This window comes from Candoia aspera, chromosome 5, assembly GCF_035149785.1.
Source record: "Candoia aspera isolate rCanAsp1 chromosome 5, rCanAsp1.hap2, whole genome shotgun sequence".
Taxonomy (NCBI): domain Eukaryota; kingdom Metazoa; phylum Chordata; class Lepidosauria; order Squamata; family Boidae; genus Candoia; species Candoia aspera.
In genome coordinates, this window is record NC_086157.1 from 53,008,600 (window position 1) to 53,033,648 (window position 25,049).

A 25,049-nucleotide genomic window follows, 5' to 3' on the forward strand; every position below is an offset into this window, starting at 1 on the left:
GCATAAGAATGGATACAGCAGAACAGCTCCTATGTTCCTGTAATAATATATGCATCAGAGGCAATTGTCGGAAGCTACAATCTTCTATCTCTTAGTCTGCTGGAACCTAAATTATTACGGCTTTGTTGTCACCTGCTATTTATTGTTCTGTTTTGAGCAAATGGTACTAGAAGAATTCTTGTTATGAGTTTGTGCAACAAATTTGGTGTACCCTAATGAAATATCTGATGTTTGTGTTAATATTTAATAGCATATTTAATTTTGGCTGTTAGATCAGCATTTATATCACAGAAGGAACAATTTAACTAAAGTTCACTGATCATGATGACACTAGATGGAGCACCAGTCCTGTTTAAATGTACTTGGAGTGTCATAGAAAGATAGGAAGCAAAATTCTTCTGGATGGTTATGTATAATGCCATTCTAATAAATATGCTTTGCAAGCTGATAATATCATTGTATAGGTATACTAATTATTTTATTTGTGGTATAAAAATGATTTAAAGTATTCTATTCTGTTCTAAAAAAAATATGTTCCCAATGATTTTACAGACTGCAAACAATACAGTGTACTGTTTTTAGAAGATAATGATAATAAGAAATGCAATAATAAAATCCCTAGTAGTCAGCTCCTAAGATTCCTATTCTGGAAAAGAAATGAAATCCTGTATATCCTATTAGTTTTGTTTTTAAAAGAAAGCAGAGAACTAGCATAAAAATGTCCTCCAGCCCATAGCTTGGACATGAATCTTAGAGGCAGGGACAACTCTCTGCCCCTGGAATTTTAACCAGATGAAATCCCCTTCTGAAGTTCCCTTAGTTGTCTGATAGGAGACTTTTGAGAACAGCTTCTAAGTGAGTTTCCAGTGATTCATGACCCCAGCGATAGGGGTTTATTTTGCCTTTGATTTGTTTTTGATCCTTCAGTTGCTTAGCCATTGATTTTAGCATCATATCAAACTTACTTTAATGTATTTTTTTACATATTATTTCATTCTGAAACTCAAGGTTGCAAATATAAAGGCTTCCATGGACTACCATTTGTTTTCAGGCCTTGCCCATGACTAATCAGTTACAGCTACGTTGCTTCCTGATTCACTAGTATGACTGTAGGTTTAGAGAAGTACAGCTAATACACAGTAATTTCTATAGTCAGAAAAAGGGACTTCTTGTATTAACTGAGGCTATGTTCACAAAGGAATTTTAGAGATTCTTGTCTTATCCATGGCCAATACATTCTCTTGAGCAACTAAGGGTACTAAGGGAACCAATTGTGCCAGTGCTCAACCTCATTGCATCCTACTAGGACACCAAGAAAGGAAGAAACTGTATCCTGGAGTCATGGGAGCTCTAGAAGTTCACTGGAAGTTTTGAACAAAGGTTGGGTAGCCATGTGTCTGGGATTGTCTGACTTTTCCTGCTCTGGGCAGGGAGTTGGAATAGAAAACCTCCAGGACCCTTCCAACCCTATCAGTCTATGAAATCTTCCATAAACCCTTCTTTCCAAGCTACCTCTGAACTGCTGGTACATTTTGAGCAAATCTTTCTCTATACTTCTCCTCCCCATACATTTATTTCTGGACCTTCTGTTTTCACTTTAACATTAATTATGGCAGGATGAATAAAAAATAATGACATGCTTATTGTCTGGCACTTTTTTAAAAAAATTGGCAAAGAATGTTTTATTAAAGTAAAGTAGAGTAAGAACAGAATAAAGCATCTTGCACTCATACTACTTTTTACTTCCTAATTTCAGGCTTTAAAACATTATTAATATCACTACATGTATACAACACACTGCCATAATTACACATAAAAATATTATCACTAGAATGTATGTTATAAAAAAAAATAGATTTTCCTGAAATAACCTATCACTGCAAAATCTTAAAGCCTGGAAATACAAAGTAATGGACATGTTTTGCCTTTGTTTTCCTCTGCAGAGTTTTTTCAACTTCCTAGCCTGCAACCCTAAGATTTCCTGGTGGTCTCTCATCTCAGCATCAACCAGGTCCAACTTTACTTGGCTTTTTGAGCTGAGGATGGCTTAGTGCCTAAGCATCAAAGGATCAACTTTATAGGAGTAAACTATTTATTATTCAAGCTTGTTAGTATTTAGACATTTTTCATGCTGCTCACTAATTGATATGGGGCTGGCCACTCTCTCTCAGCCCAATCTTCATTACAGGATTCTTGGAACAAAATGAAAGAGGATTACCATGTGTGCAACCTTAACTCTCAAAAAAGGGATAAATATATAATATATAAATAATGTATTTTGTCCCCTTTGCAAATCTACCCTTTGTCTTTGCAATTATTTTTGTTTTTCTTTTGGTGAGGGGGAATACTGTGGCATTTTATTGACTATGCAATTTTCAATGTCTGCAGAAGTTATTAATTATTAATTATTAAAATTACTTTTATTATTCAGTTATCTAAATAATAAAAAGACAAAAGTATAAACAATACAGTATAACCTCAGTAAATAACAATCTGGTATAAAAATAGTATTTGCTTCAAAATCTTTCAGATAAAGTTCCTGTATGTAGAAAACAGAAATCCCATTTATTAACTACAAAATCTGCACAACCCTACTATAAAATAGAAAACAAACCTCCACAATAGTACAGAAATATTTTAAAAATAAGATATTAAGTATTGATGGTTTCAAATAACATTTGAAAATGGTTTCTTCATTCTTCATTTAGCTCTCACCTTTTTCTAATTTCTGAATCCACAACAAGTTGCCTCTTCTTGGGAGGTGGCACTTGTGGGAGCTCCTCCTTACCATGTTTAACCAGGATCTGCTCTCTGGTGGTCACCATAGTTACAGTTTCCATTACTGTTGTCTGTGTTAGTGATGTCTGACCGGCAGCACCAGCCTGTGAAATCTGTGAGAAGTATTGAAAAGAGGTCACACATTGGCTGAATGGCTTTAATGAAGACTGTTTGGAGTGGCAATAGAAAATAATGAGGAACCGCTCTTCCTCGTTCATGAGTTGACCTCCAGAACAAAACAACACCGTACTGAACTGCAACCATGTTGTTTTATCTGGCTCATGCTGGGTAAGGCATATGAAGAAGTTTCATATCAAAATGAAACACAAACTCAGACAGAATGTATTTGTAGCACTTTTCATACCAAGTCAAGCTAAGGCAAAAACACTGAGGTTCCATTTTGTAAGACAAATTACACAATATACATACTGGGATTCTTTTTTATCCCTTCTTAAGATTGCTACTACTTCACCAGAGAAAATGCAAATGCTTCAAAAATGTAACATTTTTGTTTGTTTGTATGTATGTGTGTATATGTATATGTATATGTATGTATGTATGTATGTGTATATATATATATATATATATATAACATTTATATGATATATATATATATATGTGTGCATGTGTTTACTTTCAGTAAAATTGTAATAATGCTTTAAAATTAATTGCCAAGTTTTGTTTTGAAGTCCAACATGTATTTTTTCTCCATTGCATATATATATATATATCAGAATATATATATTCTGTTCCCATTTTTATTACTGAAGTTATTATTTAGACAACTTACTAGAAAATGGTGTGTTCCTGATGCCATTTAAAGGTTCTTACCTCTACCTTAGAGTAAATTTTTCTTTATCTTCTAGTAAAAAAAACATCAACAACAACAAAAGGCAAATATTCACTCTCACTGTGGCAGGACATTGATGGATTCTTTCTGCAGCTTTCATAATTCTCAGAGCAGGATCTACCTATTGTCTATCTATCCATTCATCTGTCCACCTAGCACCAAAGCCTATCTCTTCATATACAGAAGTGTTCTAGCAATATGCTATTCTTAGTCCTTCCTTTCCTAGTAAGCCTAAAATCACAATGTCTCAATTGCAGAAGTTCTGGATTACTGCAAAGAATTAGTCAAACCCCAGTAGCTATGTTTTTTCTTTAGACTGTAATGTTCGTATTAACAATATAGGGTTATTGTAAGGCTATATTTGGCAATTTTCATGCTTATGGCAGTATCATACTGAGGGTAAATTTCAGAGAAGAATCCTCAAAATTTAAGGGTACCTGTATTATTGTAAGCCTAAAATATTTCAAGTATGAATTTATTAATAAGAAAATCTTCCACGGCTTATAACTCCCAATTTATCTTGGTAGCAGTCATGATTTATGTATCAAACACTTCTCAGAACAGGAGTGTCTACAAACCAATCCAAAAAAAATTCCTATCCCTGTAAAAGTACACACTTCATCTCCCAAAATTACTAAAATGTTGTGTCACAATTTCACAGTCAGAAATTAGGATATCAGTGACCAATTGGATAGCACTTTTTAATACAAAATCACATGTTTCAACAGGGCTTATTGAAAATGCAGTCAGATTCTTGTAAATGTAGCTTTCAAATAAAATATGTTGTTTTATACACTATTTTTGACAGGTCTGAACACAGATATTAATACTCTATATGCAGAGTTCTTTAAGTTACAATTAGCTGGTTGATAAAAACTGTACTGAAAATGGACATCTGTGCCCATCAACATGTTAAGAAAAGTAAAACCACACTGCACAGAATGTTCTAGAAGCATGTTATTTACATTGCATAAGGGGAAAAAATAACATATAGTACAATCATTAAAAAAGAGAGCGATGGAGAAAAATACATATTGGACTTCAAAACAAAACTTGGCAATTAATTTTAAAGCATTATTACAATTTTACGGAAGTATGAAACGCAATGATCTTTGACACATAAATGATCCATAAAAAAAAAAAAAAGTTACAGATGGGTAGTCTGTTTGGATTCGCCTAGAAATAAACTGAACTATTAACTCCAAAAATTAGAAACTGACTCATCTCACATCTGATATGAATCAGATGTGAAATATGCTTTTCTCGAACATGGGACCCGTTGACTGCAAATGTAGGGTTTTGAAAACTTCTACTTCTAGCTATCAAAGCATTCATACATACAAACAAACAAAAATCACAGTAATTGTATTTTTCAGCCAAGAAGTAAAACATCACTTCTAAGCCTGTTTTCAGTGACTTACATCTTGCATCAACAAGATATACATCTGACAGCCATATGTTATAATGACTTATAACATTCAACCAGTCCATAAATAAAAAACCAGAAAGTATTACACCAGTTCCACATGGATATAAAGCAACTATTGTCCACAGGGAACATTCTGTGAAGTGTGATTTGACTTTTCTAATATATGTTAGCATACATATCCATTTTCCAAGGCTCTTCCCAGGCCCAGCTATTGGGAATCTAAAGTGGGTTCTAAGGTGTCTGCCTCCTATAGCCTTAAGATCTGCCACTGTTCCAGTATTTATTCTTCTGTTCTGCAGTGAAGCTCTCCAGTGTCTCTGAACTTGGCAGCTCAATAAGCTGTCATCTTTATGCATCTTCCCTCTAAGGAGAAGCAAGAGAAATCTTTTATGACCCTTGCCATGACACAATTTTAGCTTGGAGTACTTGTCATTGTAGGGAACTCCTGACCATATGAATATTTCAAAGGGCAACCAGGCCTGCCCATACGGGAAAGACCCATAAGCTTTCTTTGAACCATGCAAAATAGACCAAGTCAAGGTGATTGCCTGATGAGTGTGAGAATATAAACTCTTCTTTCTGCGAGGCTAAACTAGGCTTCTGGGGATTCCAGCTTAACTTCAGAGAATTCCTATAAAATTGTTCTATTAGTTCTGCAGATGTTGCTGTCATATGGCTTGTTTAGAATTGATCTCCAGTTGTATTCTACAGCTTTGCATAACCAGAATAGAGAGGGAGTGTTTGAAGTGAAGAAAAGAGGAATAAATTCATCTTTTCTTGCTAAAAAATTTATCTGGAGTATAGGAGAACGTAGATATTTGAAAAATCATTCATTGATGTAGGATTTCAAGATCATCATGCAACAAATTATCTGGCATCCTTAAAAAATAGTGTCCTTTGGCTAATCCTATTACAAATATATGTTAATGGCTATTTTTTACTGATAAAAATTGACAGATGAGTAGTAGGAAATAAAATGTTTAGCCACACTGACAAGGAGATTAAGTTTTAACAGTTCTTTTGTGTAAAAATCGAGTCCAAAAATTACTTAAACTTGCCTAGTCAAAAATTACTTTAAAAAGAAACACAATTGGTATTATTCAGTAAGCCGATTTAAATGAGAGAATACTCCTGAAAGGGAAAGAGATGGAGCAATCTATTTTTGCTTTGTGTCAAACCATTGTAAAATGATGTGACTACATCTATAAGCAGACACAGAGACAGATGTACTATAAAAGAAGTACTATTTATACTTTACTGTTAATATTAACAATATTTCAACAAAAGCTAGGTGTTTTAAAAATGCAGAAATTTCTCATCAATTTAAAGGTTTTACTTTTTGAAGAAGCCAGCAAAATTTTTATTAGGTTTAAAGAAATTGCAAGTGTAAGTTTAGGCTCTCCTTTATTGGCCCTATATTTTATTTGAAATTTGAAGCAAAAAAAAAGCAGCAGCAGAATTTGGAATTTTTTCATAGGCAAAGACTGTGACTTTAGTTTGGGCAGAAGTATGCAGACCGGATTTTGGCTCTTTATCAAGTAATTGAGAAATGCATGCATTTAAAGTTTATTGTATGTGATATAGAGAAAAGGTATATTGATTAAAATTAGGAAATATTTTGTGTGAATATGGAGTTGAAAGTTGTTTATGATAAATAGTGTATAAGATGGAAATAAAGCATGTGTAAGAACAAATGTTCAACACTGAGCTGGTAATGATTTGACTGTCATCAACTAACAGGCTAATAGTTCTGACCTGCTTAGAACTATCCTCCAGCTTCTGTGCCAAACTATCCCAGCGCTGACTAATGTTTTGTAGCCACCTTTCCAGTTTTTGTGATAATCCTTTATTTTTTACTGCTGACAGAAGATCCTGGCTGAGTGAATGCAGTTTATCCACTGACTGTTTCTTGATTTCCAATTCTCCTTTCAAGATCTGTAAAAGTAACATGGCACAGAAAATGTATTAAATAACCAAGCAGAAGTAATGGTACAAATTTACTTGGCATCCTGTTCCAAGTAACAGACTTCCACACACTTTTGTGGATATTCTCTTTTGGATTTTTGCCTCTAGCAGAATAAAGAAAAATCTTCTGAGTTAAACAATTATAATTTATGATCATCATATATTTTTGTATATAAATAGTAAGTGAATAACATTATCACTAATATTTAGTTAATGCAAGTACATCACTAATCTACATGCAAAGCTGCAAACTGTAAAGTTGCTATTCTTACATGACCTTTAGACTAATTAGTTCCCAAAAGATACTTGAGAAATAAATGAAAATAACTTAAAATGTTAATATGAAACAATCATATTATTATTGCACCCAGAAATAAATATGCTGGTTGTATTAATATAATCAGTAAATATGCCACACAACCTGTCAAAAAGTCTAGAATGGATAACCTTATTAGATGCAAACTCAGACATTACTGTCCACAAGCAATACACTGTAAACTACAGCATTCGCAATCAACAGTTGTGGCCTAATGTTTTATGTATGCATTTATTTTATCTAAAAACTCCACTCACCTATACTGTTAGGGTTTTCAGTTTTGCTTCTTGTACTAAGCGGAGGATAGAATAGAGTAGAGTAGAGTAGAGTAGAATATATATATATAGAGAGAGAGAGAGCACGCGTGTGCGCGCCATAGGTTCTCGTCTCTTGTAAGTTCAAGTCTCAAGTTCAAGAGCAGAGCTACCATCAGCCACCTTCTTTACACAGATGATATCAAGCTGTATGTTAAGACTGAATGAGACACTGACTCGCTGATATACCTGACATGGATCTACAGTGAAGACATTGGGATGTCATTTGGACTGGAGAAGTATAAGAAAATGGAAGTAAAGAGAGTGAAGGCAGTTAAGACTGATGGGTGGAACTACCAGCAGGTCACAAAGCAGACATACAGACCAGCTACAAGTACCTTGGTATCCCACAGTCACATAGGAACCATGATGAGGAGGCAAGGAAAACAGCAACATCCAAGTACTGCCAAAGGATAAGACATGTCCTGAAGAGCCAGATCAAAGGGAAGAACAAGATCCATGCCATCAATATGTACACCCTGCCAGTCATTGGATACACTGCCAGTATAGTGGGCTGGCCAAAGGAGGACATGGAGGCTGTCAATGCGAAGATCCAGAAGCTCCTCACAATGTACAGAGGTTTCCACCGTAAGTCCAACACTCAGAGACTGTCCCCCCCCCGCACCCGGAAAGATGGGAGGGCTTTGGTGCATGTCAAAGCCATGGTCCTGGATGAAACCCAGAGCATCCAGGAGTACATCAGTAAGTTGTCACGCAAATATGAGCTGCTGAGAGAATGCCTGAGGCAGCAGCAGACATGGGAGGAAGATCAAGCAGAGGAAGTTCCATGGCAAGACAAGACCCTCAATGTGATGTACCAGCAACAGATACCTGAGATGGCTGACATTGGGAAATCCTACCATGGGGTGGACTAAAAGACAGCACTGAGGCACTGATCATGACAACACAAGAACAGGCACTAAGCACCAGATCCATAGAAGCAGGGGGTACCACACTAGAAAGGACTGTGCAGAGAGACCTCAGAGACAGTCCAACACATAGTGGCAGGGTGTAAGATGCAGGAAGGAACAGCATACACTGAACGGCACAATCAAGTAGCTGGCATTGTGTACAGGAATATTTGCACAGTGTATGGGCTAGACCCTCCCCAGTCCAGATGGGAGATTCCACAGAAGGATGTGGAGAATAACAGGACTTCTAGATCCAAACAGGCAGGTAGGCACTGGCCAATCAACCAGGCATCATGGTAGTAGACAAGGACCAGAAGACAGCAATGGTGATAGATGCAGCAGTGCCAAGTGACAGCAACATCAGGAGAACAAGTATGAGAAGCTGGAGAAGTACCAGGGTCTGAAGAAGGAACTCAAGAGGATGTGGAAAGTAAAGGCCAAAGTGGTCCCAGGGGTGGTAGGAGCACTTGGGGCTGTAACTCCTAAGCTGGGAGAGTGGCTCCAACAGATCCCAGGGGCAACATTAGAGTTCTTTGTCCAGAAGAGTGCAAACACAAAGAACAGCTAAGATACTGCACAGAACACTCAAATTCCCATGCCTCTGGGAGAGGACCCAAGGTTGAGGAAGACACATACCATCCATAAGACTGAGAAGATAATGTTTTGATATAGAATGCTAATTCTAAACATTTGTTTTGGTAAAATTATTAAGAAAGAGATTTTGGATCTCGTACTGCCCTAAATATAGCTCAGGCTGTTTAGGTCTTCATAATACACATGGCACTAAATCAGAGCTAATTAGAAAAGGCCTGGGGTGCAGTCCTGTGTATGGACCCTTTATATTGGTTTTAGAATTCATCATAATTCAGAATAAGAGGGAAACTGGAAATAGGTTATATTACTCAACAACAATTTTATTTTATAATCAGCCTAATTAGTTAGCCAGGATCAAGAGGCAAGACATTTTACATCAATATTTTCACATCAACAGAACACACATGTTCATGTATAGGAAGGAAGAGTGAATAAAGACTACAAATAATGGATGGAAGATGGGAACAATATTAGACGGTGATTCTACTTATGACTCTAGAACAGGATTAAGCAATGAACTCTATATAGTTTAGCCAATGGTGATGAATTCTGGATTTCTGGCCCACAACATATGTAGAGAACAAGGTTGCTTATGCTTATTCTAGAAGATAAATGCTTGTAACATAATGTTACTATATAAAATAGTTGAGATTATTAACTATTTTTAGAATGCGGAATCACCCTGGTTTGGAGGGCACCATTGTATTTAAAATAATAAACTAGAAATTAAAGTGTCCCACTTTATGTACAGTAGCCCAGATTTTTTAAAGCTGCAAAAATCAGAGGCATCACTGTAAACTTATTCAGCATATTGTCTTACTGGAATTTCAGATTGTGACGAATGTTGTTTGAATATCTACTCAGATATTTAGTCCATTTGTGAAAACCCTCTCAGAACTTTGTACTAGATGTGTGAAAATTTCAAAGAGAAGCTAAATGTTGGGAATTAATTATGGCCTATGAGTGTGTGTACAATAACATATCTTTACTATTTTTGCTGTATTTGACATTACAGCATGGGTTTTGACCTACAGAATAGGTTTTTCATCAAAGAGTTATAGGCTACTTCCCTATCTATGCTGTTGTTTAGAAGAGAAATGAAGATCTGGCTCTTCACCCAGGCCTTCTGCGAGGGAGAGTGAGACCCCTCACTTCGTCATACTTACCATCTTTAACGCTTTATTGATTTTACTGTAATTTCTTTGTTTGATTGTTGTGAACCACCCAGAGTTGTTGAGAGTTGTTTAGCACACGTTTAATAAATAATAATAATAATAATAATAATAATAATAATAATAATCTGTCTTTGCTACCTTTCCACTTCAAAAATAATTCCTTCACCCTATTTCTCAGACATAGTATTCATGTAACTGGCACCAAGTGGGACATTAAAGGTGAGCAGTGATAGAATCCCTCTTAACTGCCCTATTATGCGGGCTATCCAGAGCAAAGAAAACTATTGGACATAGTTTTCCCCTTCAAGTTTCTGCAACACAACAAGCATTCCTATGCCTCATTTTTGTGATTATCTGTTTCCTTTACATTTTTGTGATTAAAAACATTTGTGCCACATTAAAAACAAATTTGATATGGTTCCAGACCTTTAAAACACCTTGATAATTGTGTTACAAATAAATGTAATAGTTTTGGCATATAGTACAATCTAAAAATATAAACTTCAGGGAATACATTTTTAAGTCCAAGTAAACCATCTGGTCTCTCTATTTATTAAAAACTCACTTGAACAGTCCAGAGACAAGGTTTTGTAATCTGCCTGCTGATGTTTAGCTTTATGGGGCTAAAACTTTGAGGATTCATATGGATAAATGTACATTTTAGGTTATGGAAATTTTCTCATGTCATAGCATGAACTCAAATTAATGAAAGCAACGTATGCTAAAGGTTATGCTGACAGATGGTCACAGTTTTTGGTCTCCAATTGTGACATATTTTAATGAACATTAAATTTGTAGTCAGTATGTGAGTCAGTAGGGACCCTCAGCAGCAATTTTAAACCAGCTGTCTCATACCTGTTAATTAATCTGAACAATCAGATGGCAAGAACTGTAAAATATATATTTCTGCTTTATCACAGGAAAAACCTCAGACATTTCAATGTCTAATTATACAGGCATTATCCTAAAGAGTACCATATTATAGAGCCATATTAATTTCAAAGCTTTTCTCTAGATTCATCACCACAGTGGTTGCTCTTATTTATATCCACCACGTCAATAACAGTGGCCACTTCTCAATATGTTTGTGTGACAGCATTTTTTGCAGCTGTTTTGGCACCAACATGAAGGCATACAGAGATGGATGTGACATTCAAACATTAAAGACAAAAAAGAGAAATCTACCAACTTGCTCTTAGCTCTTGGTTTTTAAGGTTTGAGCTGGTTTTATTTCAGGATACATTTTTTCTTAGCCACTATTATTTTCAGGGAAGTGGGCAACACTCAATGCAGGGAAATAACCCAATCTAAATTTGATTTTTAAAACTACAACAGTATCTATTTATGGCTTTGATTGCTGTTTCTCTGCAAGTGTGAATTAGATCTGTAACTAATCAGAAGTAGTGAGAGCAACAGATTTAGGGATTTTACTTGGAAGATAATAAATATTAATAACTTGCACTATTCATACAGAATCTATTGCCATATTGCAATATTTTAGGATTATTTCAGTAATAGGGCATATAATATATTAATGTTAGAATAAGGTTATATAAAGCCAAAAACCTTATGTTATACTTTTTCATTACTGGGCTTCCACTTGGTGTTCACCATTGTCTGATATGAGAATGGCTCATGAATCAATATTACTTGATCAATAAAGTCAATCTGAAGCTTTCAGAATCTCAAAAGTCCTTCAAGAGTTCTCTTACATAAGTATCTGTTTAATTTATCTCTCATTCTGAACCAAAAAAAAGAGAGGGAGAGTACAAGAGAGAGACTGATTTCTGCACTGTGATATAGAGGACTGTGTGGTAAATGTGTGGTTTTTAAATCAATGTCAATAAGTCAAAATATTCTATCAGTGGTAAGTTATTATTTTTTCTATATATATTCAGAGTTTGAAGATAACCATCAACAAAAATAATATAAAATGTTTCCTTTAGGTGTACCAAATATTTACAAATTGCAGCACAGAAATAATAATAATTGGCTTAATTTAAAAATGACTGGAGATCATAAAGTAATATGTGCTGTCTGTCCTAAAGTGGTAGAGAGTATAGGCAAATCATATGAGCTATAAAGTCCTTGATGCCATTTTATGTCTACCATGAATCTGATGAAATATACAAGTACTAATTACAAAGATTATTTCATAAATGAAATGTACAGTAAATGCTAAAAATTCATACACAATCACAGCTATTAAGATGATAACAATGATGCAGATTTTATCTCCTAATCAGCAGTATCTTGCAGCAAGCCACAATGATGCAGAAATAAGAGAAGCCTGTTGGCACTTGTGTCCTAACATCTAACACAAGTAATGTGACATCATGGCACATGTTTCATCACCTTTCTCTGTGGAAACCCGTGCTCTTAATTTTTAAGACCCTAAGAAAATAAGGTTTATAAAAAGATCGCTTTTAGAAACAAGAATAGGCTAACCATTACATTACTGTAAATTGCCGGTATGGACTTCCTTATCAGTACTCCTCAGAAGAGAAAAGTAATATTATTCACTGTTGGTTGGAATGTTGCCAAAACTTAAAAATTTGCCAGCTGGCACCTTGTTTTCTGGGTTCATTTCAAAGTACCGGTTTAGACCCATAAAGCCATAGCTGAGTACATCCAGAATATTTTGCTGCCAGAATTTTGATTAAAGTTACTTGACTGGGTCATTTACAGGCCCTTTGCTGAAATACATGAGAAAATGAGAAAAAAAACAGAGAAAAATGAGAAATATACAAAAAAACATACAGCCAGTTTTTGTAGATTTTCCAACATTTCCTTCTGATCTTTGAAATCGGTAGTATGGATAGTGGTCACAGTTTCTTCCTTTTCAGTAAACCATGTATCCAAAAGGCCCTAAAGATTAAAAAAAAAAAAGTTCAGAAAGACTGCACATTAAACATTTTAAAGCAACTAGTAAATAGATATGCCTAACCTGTTCTTCAGTAAATTGCAACCATTTTCGAAGAATATCTTGCAGAATAAACCAGCGATCCTCTGTCCATCTACAAATTGTTGCCCAGCGGTTTCCTAAATGCTAAAATAATGACATTAACATTCAGAAATTAATAAATATGTTATACTTTCCTTATACAAGACTAGATATTTTTATGTAATGTTGTGATTAACTGGGTAATCTACAATTAGAGAGCCAGTTTGGTGTAGTGGTTAAGGCACCAGGCTAGAAACCAGGAGACCAGGAGTTCTAGTCCCGCCTTAGGCACAAAGCCAGCTGGGTGACCCTGGGCCAGTCACTCTGTCTCAGTCCTAGGAAGCAGGCAATGGCAAACCACTTCTGAAAAACCTTGCCAAGAAAACTGCAAGGACTTGTCCAGGCAGTCTCTGAGAATTGGACATGATTGAACTGATTTTTAAAAAAATCTACAATTAGTTTCACAGTACTTTGACCTTTTTAGAACTGTCCTTCATTATTCTAGCAATCAGCACCAAGTCAAATGATACAAGGCCAGATTAATACTTGATTTTATACAGTAGTTTTCTAATTTCCTGCTAAAAGAAGTTCCACCACACCAAAACAATATAAACAAGTCTATTTGAAATATAGCATGACTTAGAAGCAGTACAGTACTGTGAAAAAACACGTAACAGTCTAACAAGATGCAAATATTGAAAGAAGTACAATGATCAAGAAACTATACTGACAGAGAATTACAACTGTAACAAATGTTAATTATAGGTTATAAAAAACTCAGCATTAGACTTGCACTCAAAAGGGGAAGATATTTGAAGTTGTTTTCTATAACAGTTTCAAAGGGATTGAAACTTGGCTATCGGAATGAAAGCAGTGCTTCATAAATTGTATTCATTGTTCCTCATAATGTGTGCAGCACACACTCATACTCACAGCCAAATCTGACATCATGGTAAACTGTCACCAATTATTCTATCACCACAATTACAGATCCATTTAAATCATCATAGCATTACTGTACATTCAAGTGATTTTTCCTATGATGCATGTTTTAAAATTTGACTCTATAGCTAATTCTGTAATATCAATCACATTTTTTGTGGGGGGGGGGAATCTTTTTTAGTAAAATTGTGTGGAAAGGAAAAGATAAGTGAAAAATAACAGTGAACAGGAGTACATATAAGTTAATATTTGCACAATTCAGATTTAGAAAGTAAAATGCTTGTTCTTCCAAATCATAAATTATTCATTCATTCATTCATTCATTCATTCATTCGAGGTTCTATTCAGTGCAACGTGCTGAAATAGAGGAGGCACACGTCTGATACTTTTCTCTTGGGATAGTTACTGGGATAATAGTTCTTTATGGAACATAAACCAACATTAGATTGACCAATTCAGTTTTAAATAATATTAACATATCACAGTTTTACCTCTCATTTATTGTAGAAAGATATATTTTCAGTATAACTAAGGTGTAGGAGGAATATGCATGGAGTCATATATCACTAACTTAGCCCAAGATCTTGTTTTAAGATGGTAGTGTTGGATATTTTTTAGTGCCATAACCTATTTAAATACTCAACTTAAAATTTTACTAATTCTAAAATTAAGATGTAAGATATTATTTTCCTGCAGAGTACATTTTATCACAGAAGTACAATTTCATGATTACCTGAAGTTGTTGTTCTAATGCAACCGTAACCTTATCTCCACTAGGTTCATCTACTACAACTACCATATGAGTGAGTGAATTAACCTTGACTTGTTCCTGTTCTAAGTCTTCTTGAAGTGCCTATAATAAAAGAAAAAAAAGCTTTGTTAAAAAATAAACACAAGGACAGCTTGTTTTGCTTTTAAGAAAATGAGCTGTTTAGAGCCATAGGACCAGGCATTAATCATTAGCATAAATACAACAAAGGCCTTACTGAAGAATTTGTACCAAAGTATATCACAAAACATGCTTTGTGTAATTTCTAGCACAAAAAATTAGGGAGTTAGAAATGGAATGTTCAAGAAAACTGCTAAATATATGACTCCGCTTCTTAAAAAGTCTTATTATCCTTTTCCTGAATCCTTAAAAGATGAAAACTTAACATACTTGCTAGGAAATAAGCCTCACCAAAGACAGTGAAAATTCTGAGGAAACAAGTATAGGATTGCACTGCTATTCAATGTTATAATAATTGTCTTTTAGCTAAGGGACACAGTTTCAGTTGTATTTGTTTTTGGTATAACTATACAGTATACTTATTTATTATTCATTTTCTATGCAGCATCTAGTCTTGAACAACTTCTCTGAATGTTTTATATTTATGATTACATTAAAGGTCAAATTATTACATTCATAAATGACTCAATAAAATATGAATTTCTAGGGGACTTGTTTTTAGATTGTACTACGCTCTATGCATTTTAAGCCAGTGATATTTCAAAAGTGTAGCATTTGAAAGAGTTTCTATATATAGTTCTCTAGGGGAAGTTGTTTTTCTTAACACTCATGATTCAAATAATACATGGCTAATCTGCACTGATTAGATCAGACATCAGGGTTTTGTTTTCTTTTGTTTTTCATTATAGGGCATGGAATTTGGCCTTCCCACTCTGAGTCTCATTACCAAAGGGAGTCCAGGACACCAACCATACAAAGTTTTAAAGGATAGTTTTGCTTAAAAACCGCTTCACTTCCATTAATTACAACTGGCATAAATATCTGCCTTGGTAGAATTTTCACCTATTTTAACAGAAATATTGTCCTAACAGTCAGGAATCACGCTGAGATGAGGAGTAGGTGTCTAGTATTTATTACTGCTACATAAACAGAATCCTAACAAACTGAAGAAGCGTGGGAAAACCCAGACAGATAAACCCCAAAAGTTAAGGTGGGTCTGATCTGTGTCTCTTTAAATGGCTGCTGAATTCCTCAGTACTACGCATGCATTTTCCCCCCTGGATAGAGGCCCCCTCCTGCTCGCCATCAGTACTCATGACAAATATTGTGGAAAACTACTGTCATTTCCTGAAGGAACCAGGCAAAGGTCTACCCATAAAAGCTCTATGGGATATGGCTCTTTGCTTTTCAGGCATAGGGAAAAGCCACTGCAGCTTCTCTCTCTTACTCCTTGTACTAAAATCAGTGGCAGGCAATTTACATCCTAAGGTCAGTATCCTGAGGATTGAGAAAGCCTGTCTGTATTAAAGGGGGAGACATCTGGAATTTTCTTTCAATTTTACCCATCAGTAGAAGTATACCATGGAGGAAAGACCCTTGGAGACTGTATGTTGCTAATGGACTTGCTAGTAACAGATGGGCCATCAGGTTTACCTTTCTCTCTCTCTTTCCCTTTATTTAGTCATCTGTCAACAAGTTTTGGATGCTGCTGATACCTAATCAGCTGTTAACAATACATTGCATCAACTGACTTCCATATGCATATTGCCTGAACAAATCCTGGAATCTTTATCATTATAGCAGGCAATACTCTTCTCTCAACAGCAGGAGAGAGAGAGAAAAAAAAAAGTATAGCTCTATTTCATGTTCTGCTTATGCAATACAAAAAGGAGAAGAATAGGGATAAGCACTATATGAGTATATGATCTCCATCCCTTTTGGGATGTATCTTTCACAGAGAAGAATGCTTTATATTTTTTATATATGCCATACAATTTAGACTTTTGCTTTTTCAATGCTTTCTGACTTAAGTACAATCTCTTAGTGGAGGAACAAGCTGGATTTAGACCAGAGCGCTCCACAATAGACAATTGTTTTACTTTATATCATCTTCTATCAAAGCAATTAACAAATGGCAAGAAACTGTTTACCACATTTATAGATCTCAGTGCGGCTTTTGATTCAATAAATAGAAATATTTTGTGGAAGAACTTGGCCAGTTTAAATTTGGAACCCAGACTCTTACTCTTGGTTAAGGCCCTTTATTCAAACACACATCTGAAAGTTCATACAGGTATAAATGGCTCTCTAACTAAGAGCATACCCAACTGCAATGGCATCAGACAGGGTTGTATACTAGCCCCAAGGCTTTTTAACTTGTATGTCAATGATTTACCAGGATTCCTGTATGATGTAGATATGCATATGCCAAAGATCCTTGATAAATTTATTAATATTCTACTATATGTTGATGACACATTCCCAAATGTGTTCTAATGACACATTCCCAAATAGGCCTGAGAAGTCTGTTGCAAAAACTGAATACCTACTGTGCTCTCAATTTTCTAAACATCAACAAAAGCAAATCCAAAGTGATGGTATTCAGCAGAAAAAGTGTGAAATATAACTGGCAGGTAAATGGGGAGTCTACTGAACAAGTTAACTTTTTCAACTACCTAGGAGTGGTTTTTACCAGCACAGGGTTATGGTTAAATCATTTCAAAAGAAGCTCGGCAAGGGCCATGGAAAGTGTTAAAAGATGATATAAATTATTTAACTACAATTATCCAGGCACTCTGACCCCTATATTGAAAGTGTTTAGGGCCAAAATTGTTCCAATGCTGACCTATGGTGCAGAATTATGGGTTTAAATAAAGCTACCCCACTTGAACAAATTTGGACCCACTTTTTAAGATGCATATTGGGAACTGATAAGAACACGTCTGCCCCTGCAGTCAGAGCGGAATTAGGTATCCATTCCTTACATAGCCATTTAATTATTAAAGTTTTCACATACTGGCTGAGGATCCAATCAATGGATTCTGATAGACTTCCTAAAATATGCTTAACGGAACAGATAAATATGGCACAGCCCAATTCTTGGATTAGCCAACTCTTTGAAGTTATTTCACAACATGGGTTTTCCATTCAGTATTTGCTCTCAACAGCCTCCCAGGCAAGGGAAATTTTCAAACAGCGAGTCCTGGATATTAGAGCACAAACTGACATGGAATTATTGACTAAAAATAGATCTTTAAGATGGTTGGCTAAAATAAAATTACTTTTCAACCCGAAAAATATATATTAATGAGCTTGCCACAATTTTTAAGAAGGATCTATTCTAGAGCTAGATTTGAGTTGTCGGACTCCATGGACAAATATGGGCGCTTCCACCACTTGCCATATCATGAGAGAACCTGCATATGCGGTTCACCAGCCATTGAAAATATTTTTCATATTTTGTTCAATTGCCAATTATATGTACCCATTAGGCTTAAATATTTATCATCCCTATTAGAAAGAACAGTACACTGGGGTCCAAACCAGACTGTCTTACTTCCTTCTGGGTTCTAATGTGCATATTGTATGCAGAATGGCTAAGTTTATAACTAAGGTAGCGGTCATAAGAACCCAATACATTGAACAAATTGGGTATCCTATAAGGGATATTCATACCCTTATATTACTGATATAAGGGTATGAATATCCCTTATAGGATACATCTGATTACTGACTCCTTGTATTATTGCATATGTATTGTATTACTGTATTTTCTTTTATCTATTTTCTTTTGCTTATGGCTTGTTGCTTTAATTCATCTACAGTGGAAGCTCCTTTAGAGGTCATGGTGTGTGTGTGTGTAAGAAAACTTCTTAGAGTGCAAAAGAAACACACAACAGAAACACACTTTTATCCAGTTCTTTGGTTCATTATATGCTGGCTGTTACTTTTATGATTAAATTCATCTTTCAAAAATATTTCATCTTTTCCATACAAAAGCAGGTACTCAGCTTGAATACTTTACTGTGCTTAGGGGCTGCACACACAAAGTCACAGCACTGCTAATGAGATTAGAAATCCCAATTATAATAACTAATAGCGCCGATTAGCTAGTGGAGTACTGTTGAAAGAAAGCACAAGATAGCAAAAGAAAGAAACTAGGGAATAATAAAATCTGAAACATTATTATTATATTTTGCAATAAATAGCATATTGCAATTCCCTTCCCTCTTATCATTACCAGGTTACTTTTTATTATCTGAATAATGAATGTGTTAAGGAAAAATAAGTAAATACAATTATGACATCCTTATATTAATAAGGAATCTACCATTTCTGTGCAATGTTCCAAAGTGGTAATATTTTTTTATATTAAATTAGAATTACAAAATAAGGTATTTCATTTAATATAAATATTACACAGTACTGTGCTGACATTTTTACGGATATTTTTTTTAAAAAAGTAATTAATGTGGCTTTTGAAAACTACAGCTTACCTTATGCTCTTCCACCTGCCTCTTTAAGCCTTCTAGATCAGGCCCCAGAGGTTCTGACTCCATCTTCGCTGTTCTTTTTTCTGTTTTAGCTAACCAGTCAGACAGCTGGATGAGCTGCTGGTTTTGTAAATCCATTAGAACTTGGTGTAAACTAGAAAGAAATATTTTTAAGAATGAATAAAAATAAGCTAGGTAAGGAATTCAACATATCTGTTGCATCTTGAATCTTCAGCTGAGGTTAACTAAACCTGTTGATTAGAAATTCTATCACAAATCATTGTTCTAATGATAGATCTGTAGCTGCATTTCTATAATCAGTGCAAATGGAACTAAAATGAACAATTCATATTAAATACAGAAGACACAATCAATACAGAAAGGCTTTTTAGAGTGCTTACAAATAAATCCCATTTGGCAAAGAGCAGAAGCCGAAACTAACAATAATCATTTTGAAGTCAGCTGAGTTGTTTCAAAATATATTTTTATCTTGATGATATGGCAGAACAACTATGAACTCTTGACTGAATAATTATCGTTGCTTCACTTCACCAATGTCCTTTCCCAGTACTCAAACAGACCAAAATAAATGATATATAACTTATTTTGGCATGCCATTACCCTTATATAGTCCTTATTTTTCACATTTGCTTCTCTTGTATTTTGGTTAAAACTGTGCAACAGTCTTCCTTCCAGAACGCAATCTTATGAGGAACCATTCTTCCCTTAATCTCACATCCACTTTTAAATGTGACCATTTTCTCTGGTTTAATGGCAGTGCTGCCTATAAAGATAAAAATTCCATTGTAGGCAGCTGAAGTAAGAACATATATGGCCCGATTTAAAGTTTATTGGATTACAAATCTCATAAATGCTGATTTCCTTAAAGGCATGAATAAAGGAGTTAACACATTATTGAAACAAGGGGAGGCCTTTTGTGAATTTATCCCTGGGGAAGGAGCTGACTCACCCAAATAACATTAGACAGATACAGGAAAGAAGAAAAATATATATATTTTTAATCTCATCACTCCATTTCTATGTACTTATGCAAGGTGAAGCTGCTACAGCTGGCTGACCGGCTTTAAACTTTTCTCTCTCACAAACACTTGCTTATCCCAGGGAATCTCTTGAGCCATCAGAGCCTGGGTCTCCTTAACATGAGTTCAGCCAGTGCGACAACATAGGCAGAAGGCTATTCAGGTCTTCCACTGGATTTCCAGCTACAGCCTCAGCTGGGCCTTCTAGGAGCTGGATGTGGCCCGCTGCAACATGTTGCCTACTTAATTTTCATAAACAAAATCTTCTCAAGTTTCTGTAGCACTCCTGTTGAGTTCAATTTCATAATCTCGAAGAGGCAGCCAGCTTCACTTAAATAGTTCCAGATCAGGCAAGAGTAGTATACCAATTTCCATCCTCTGAACTGGTCTAAGTATTTGTGGGAGGTTTTGCAGTAAATCACACATTTCCAGACACTTAAATCTTAATTCAATTTTCAGTTAGACATGGCAGAAGACCCCCAAACACAATTTAGGTAGTTTAGAATCTTTATTGCAGACAAACATGAAACTGTAACAAAATATTTGGTTGCTTATGCCAAAAAAAAAAAAAAAAATTCAGAGCCTCTAAAAATCTAGTATTTAAACATTAAGTTTCTTTTGCCACTTTTCTGAGTTAACAAATATCTAAGTAAAGCTCATACGGTTTACTGGAGAGCAAGCAGTGTTTGAGGAATAGTCTTCATAGCTGCTACTTAGACCACGCTCACCAACTCTTGGTGCAAACTGATGCCTCAGAAGTTGAATTAGGACCTGCTTTTCTCCATTAGAGAAAGAGTGGAAAAAGATCTCCTCCTCCTTCGACCAGCTGAGTGAAACTATGACATTTTCAATAAGATTTGCTTGTGGTAAAGATAGCATTCTTCAGCAAAGGATCGTTACCTTGTCGTGGTGCCATGAGCTAAACCGTGAAGGGACACCCAAGACGGGAAGGTCATGACAGAGAGGTCAGACTAAATGCGATCCCTGGGGAAGGTAATGGCAACCCACCCCAGTATTCTTGCCGTGAAAACTGAATGGATCAGTACAACCAGAGATATGTCGGTATACCATCGGAAGATGAGACCCCCAGGTCGGAAGATGGTCAAAATGCTACTGGGGAGGAACAGAGGATGAGTTCAACTAGCCCCAGACGTGATGACGCAGCTAGCTCAAAGCCGAAACAACGGCTAGCGGCCGATGGTGCTGGTGGTGAACGGCAAATCCGATGTTCTAACGATCAACACACCATTGGAACCTGGAATGTAAGATCTATGAGCCAGGGCAAATTGGATGTGGTTATGGTGAGATGTCAAGATTAAAGATAGACATTCTGGGTGTCAGTGAACTGAAATGGACTGGAATGGGCCACTTCACATCAAATGACCACCAGATCTACTACTGTGGACAAGAGGACCACAGAAGAAATGGAGTAGCCTTCATAATTAATAGTAAAGTGGACCCACAGCCATGACAACAGATCTGCTGGACATGGAGGTGTGTTTAAAACTCTGCATCAGATATTCATAGGGGTATGGTAGTTGTGGGACGCGGTGGCGCTGCGGGTTAAACCGCTGAGCTGTCGATCGGAAGGTCGGCGGTTCGAAACCGCGCGGTGGGGTGAGCTCCCGTTGCTCGTCCCAGCTCCTGCACACCAAGCAGTTCGAAAACATGCAAATGTGAGTAGATTAATTGGTACCGCTTCGGCGGGAAGGTAACGTCGTTCCGTGAGTCATGCTGGCCACATGACCCGGAAGTGTCCTATGGACAACGCCGGCTCCAAGGCTTTGAAACGGAGATGAGCACCGCCCCCTAGAGTCGGACACGACTGGACTTTACGTCAAGGGAAACCTTTACCTTTACTATGGTAGTTGTGGGTGAAAGTAGTTGTCAAGAACTATGTTTCATCTTGTCATGTTTGTCACAGGGCCAAGTCTGTTTCAAGAAATTGGCCAGCTTCCTCCAGCCCCTGCATTTCCCTTTGCAACCTTGGGAGTACATATCAGTGGATTTTATCTATCCCCCCCCCCCCCATATGGTGCACAAGCATTCTTGTGATTACTGTTTTATTTATCAAGATGGCTCATTTTCTTCCTTGCAAGGGGCTTCCATCAACTTCAGGAAATGACACAACATTTTGAAACCACTATTTTAGGTGCAGAAGCTCAGTCTATCATGTGATCTTGGATCAAGAACTCAATTTACCTCCAAATTTTGGATCAGCCTCTTCTAATCATTAGGCGTATTAATTTGTGATCTTTGAATCATCCTACTTCTAATGGTCTAACAAAGAATAATAAATAGATATTTTCTAATCCCTTGGCAAATGGTGTGTTTTTCATATCTGACTACAAATCAGAAGCAGCACTTTACATGTCTCATCTGTTCTATACTAACAAAAATGTAAAATGCTCATAAAATACAACTATTAACTATTCAGGAACAATGAATAGACTATGAGTAATGCTACTGCAAAAAACTCACTAGGAGGCATATGAACAGAAATGAAAGGGAAAAAAAGTAAAATCTATTCTGTCTTTTTTTATGCTTCTATGTAAACTCAAGCCAGTTTATATAGGGATCTCCTGTAATTTTATCCCCACAACACCACTGTGAACAGCACTTCTGAAATTTTAAAAACTTCACCAGAAATGCAATCTAGAAAAAGATGGGTATGCTACTTGGAACAAAACTGGAAAATAAAGATTTCTCAATATTACCACTAGGATTCTTCATTAAACTTCATTACAGTTCCACATATTACCCTTTTAATTTCCTAGTCCCTCAAAACATCTTGAAAGCAACTCAACATTATCTTTGATGTGGTAACCTCAAAATACTGAGAACACTAGGAGCCTTTCAGTTCTAGCCATCCAATAGGGAAGTGCAAAGAATAGAATTCAATTAACGTTTTGCAACTTTGTGTCCTTAGTTCATGTTGTATTTATTTCCCTGTGATTTCCCATCACCCACAAATGTGGTTGATATTTATGAGGGAGAGATTCAAAGCTGCCATGGTACTATAGAAGCTGAATCTCTTGGGGACGAAGTAGGAAAGGCTGGAATTAAGGCTTAGCAACTCAAGCTTTATAGAGCTTCAGTGCTGTAAATGGATATTGCAATCTTAGATATACAGACATTCAGTCAGAAATTGGCTCAGCTGCTGAACATAGATGACCACATGAGATTGCATAGATGTGTAGCTGATTTTGAAATGATGTAAAGACTGTATGTAAGAGTCCCTTAAACGATTGTAGAGCAGCAATTTCAGTGGAAAGGGACAGTTTTAAATCACTCATCTTACTATCAAATAAATAAAAGAAAATTCCCATTCAAAACTCCAATTGGCTTAGTTCAGACCTAAATTGGCCTACTTATATTCTCCAATCTCTCTAAACCAAAGCTCTGCTGAAGACTCTTAAAATATATTTTTCTTTCTTTGGTTTTTCTATGAATTGAGAAGTGCAGACTTTGGACAACCTCTACCCTCTCACCAGCTGTTTCCTGTCACCCAACTAATTAGATGGTGCTTTAAGGAAAAGGGGAAGATAAAATGTAAATTTTTCATTTGTTCAGATTTGTGGTGAATTTATACATGTAGATATTGGAAACTTATGCTAACTATGGCACTAAGTAGTAAGCAGCCATTCTAGTTAATGAACAAAAGACTAGCAATTTTTGAAAAGGCTGGAGTAGACTAAGAACATCCCAGAAAGGATCCTAACAGCAGCTGTGAGTAAAAATAAGGTCAAAATAACTGGTTAAGTGCCAAGGCTGGGCAAGAGATCTAAACATGGCTGGGGATATAAATGAATAGAATGGCAATATGAGATATCAGACTGTTGTGAGATGCTGATGCTAATTAGAAAGTTGGCAAGAACAGCTTTGAGATTCTTATAAGAAGGACTCCTTCCAGACATCATAGGTTTCTCATAATGGTGAAACTGAAGAATCCATCCAGGAATGACATCTTCCTAGGCATGGCGGTATAAAACAGAATACTGAAAAAGTCAACACCTGGGGCTGATGTACACCAGAGAGAGAGTACATCAAGCAGTCTTTTTCCTTTGGCCATAAAGCTATACTAAGCTGGTGTCTTATCTGTATGCTGTTTGAGTATGAATAGGAAATAAAACATCAGTGATGTGTTAAATATTCAGCAATCTTGCAACAATGAAGTAGTAGTGTGTAATTCTGATGATTTGGTCAGCTATTTGGATTGCTTCAATACCCTCCCCATGCATCTCGCAGAGGATGTTTGATCATCTTATACCATTTTACAGATAAAAATGGTTAAATCTATTTCAACAGTATATAACAACATAAGCAGAAAAAAAAATTAACACCTTTTAATGCTCATCTCTTCCTTGAGATGAACAATGTGAGTTCTTAATTCTTGTAGGTACCATGAACCTGTCAGCTGATGCTGCTACAGCAAGCAACTATGAAAAACATACTTACAGACATGGATACACAGTTATTTAAAGATTTCTGGATCTCTAATCTATATTTTCTTTGTATAAGGCCATTTCATTGCTTCAGCTAACATCCCTAGTTTTGTTTTCCTGAAA

The 25,049-nt window shown here is 35.9% G+C and overlaps 1 protein-coding gene across 4 annotated transcripts in view; it reads right to left on the minus strand.

Annotated features, from left to right (window-relative positions):
- Window positions 1-25,049, minus strand: part of DMD (dystrophin) — an 895,878-nt gene that overhangs the window by 495,594 nt on the left and 375,235 nt on the right. For all 4 annotated transcript variants that reach the window (XR_010068066.1, XM_063305215.1, XM_063305211.1 and 1 more), the window contains 6 exons: window positions 19,445-19,595; window positions 14,952-15,071; window positions 13,280-13,381; window positions 13,093-13,200; window positions 6,813-6,992; window positions 2,716-2,891 (listed from right to left, as the gene is read on the minus strand). Coding sequence is in view for 3 of the 4 variants with exons in the window: in XM_063305215.1 (XP_063161285.1) it covers window positions 2,716-2,891; window positions 6,813-6,992; window positions 13,093-13,200; window positions 13,280-13,381; window positions 14,952-15,071; window positions 19,445-19,595 (837 nt within the window). In the remaining variant the exon portion in view is untranslated. The remainder of the gene's footprint in view (window positions 1-2,715; window positions 2,892-6,812; window positions 6,993-13,092; window positions 13,201-13,279; window positions 13,382-14,951; window positions 15,072-19,444; window positions 19,596-25,049) is intronic.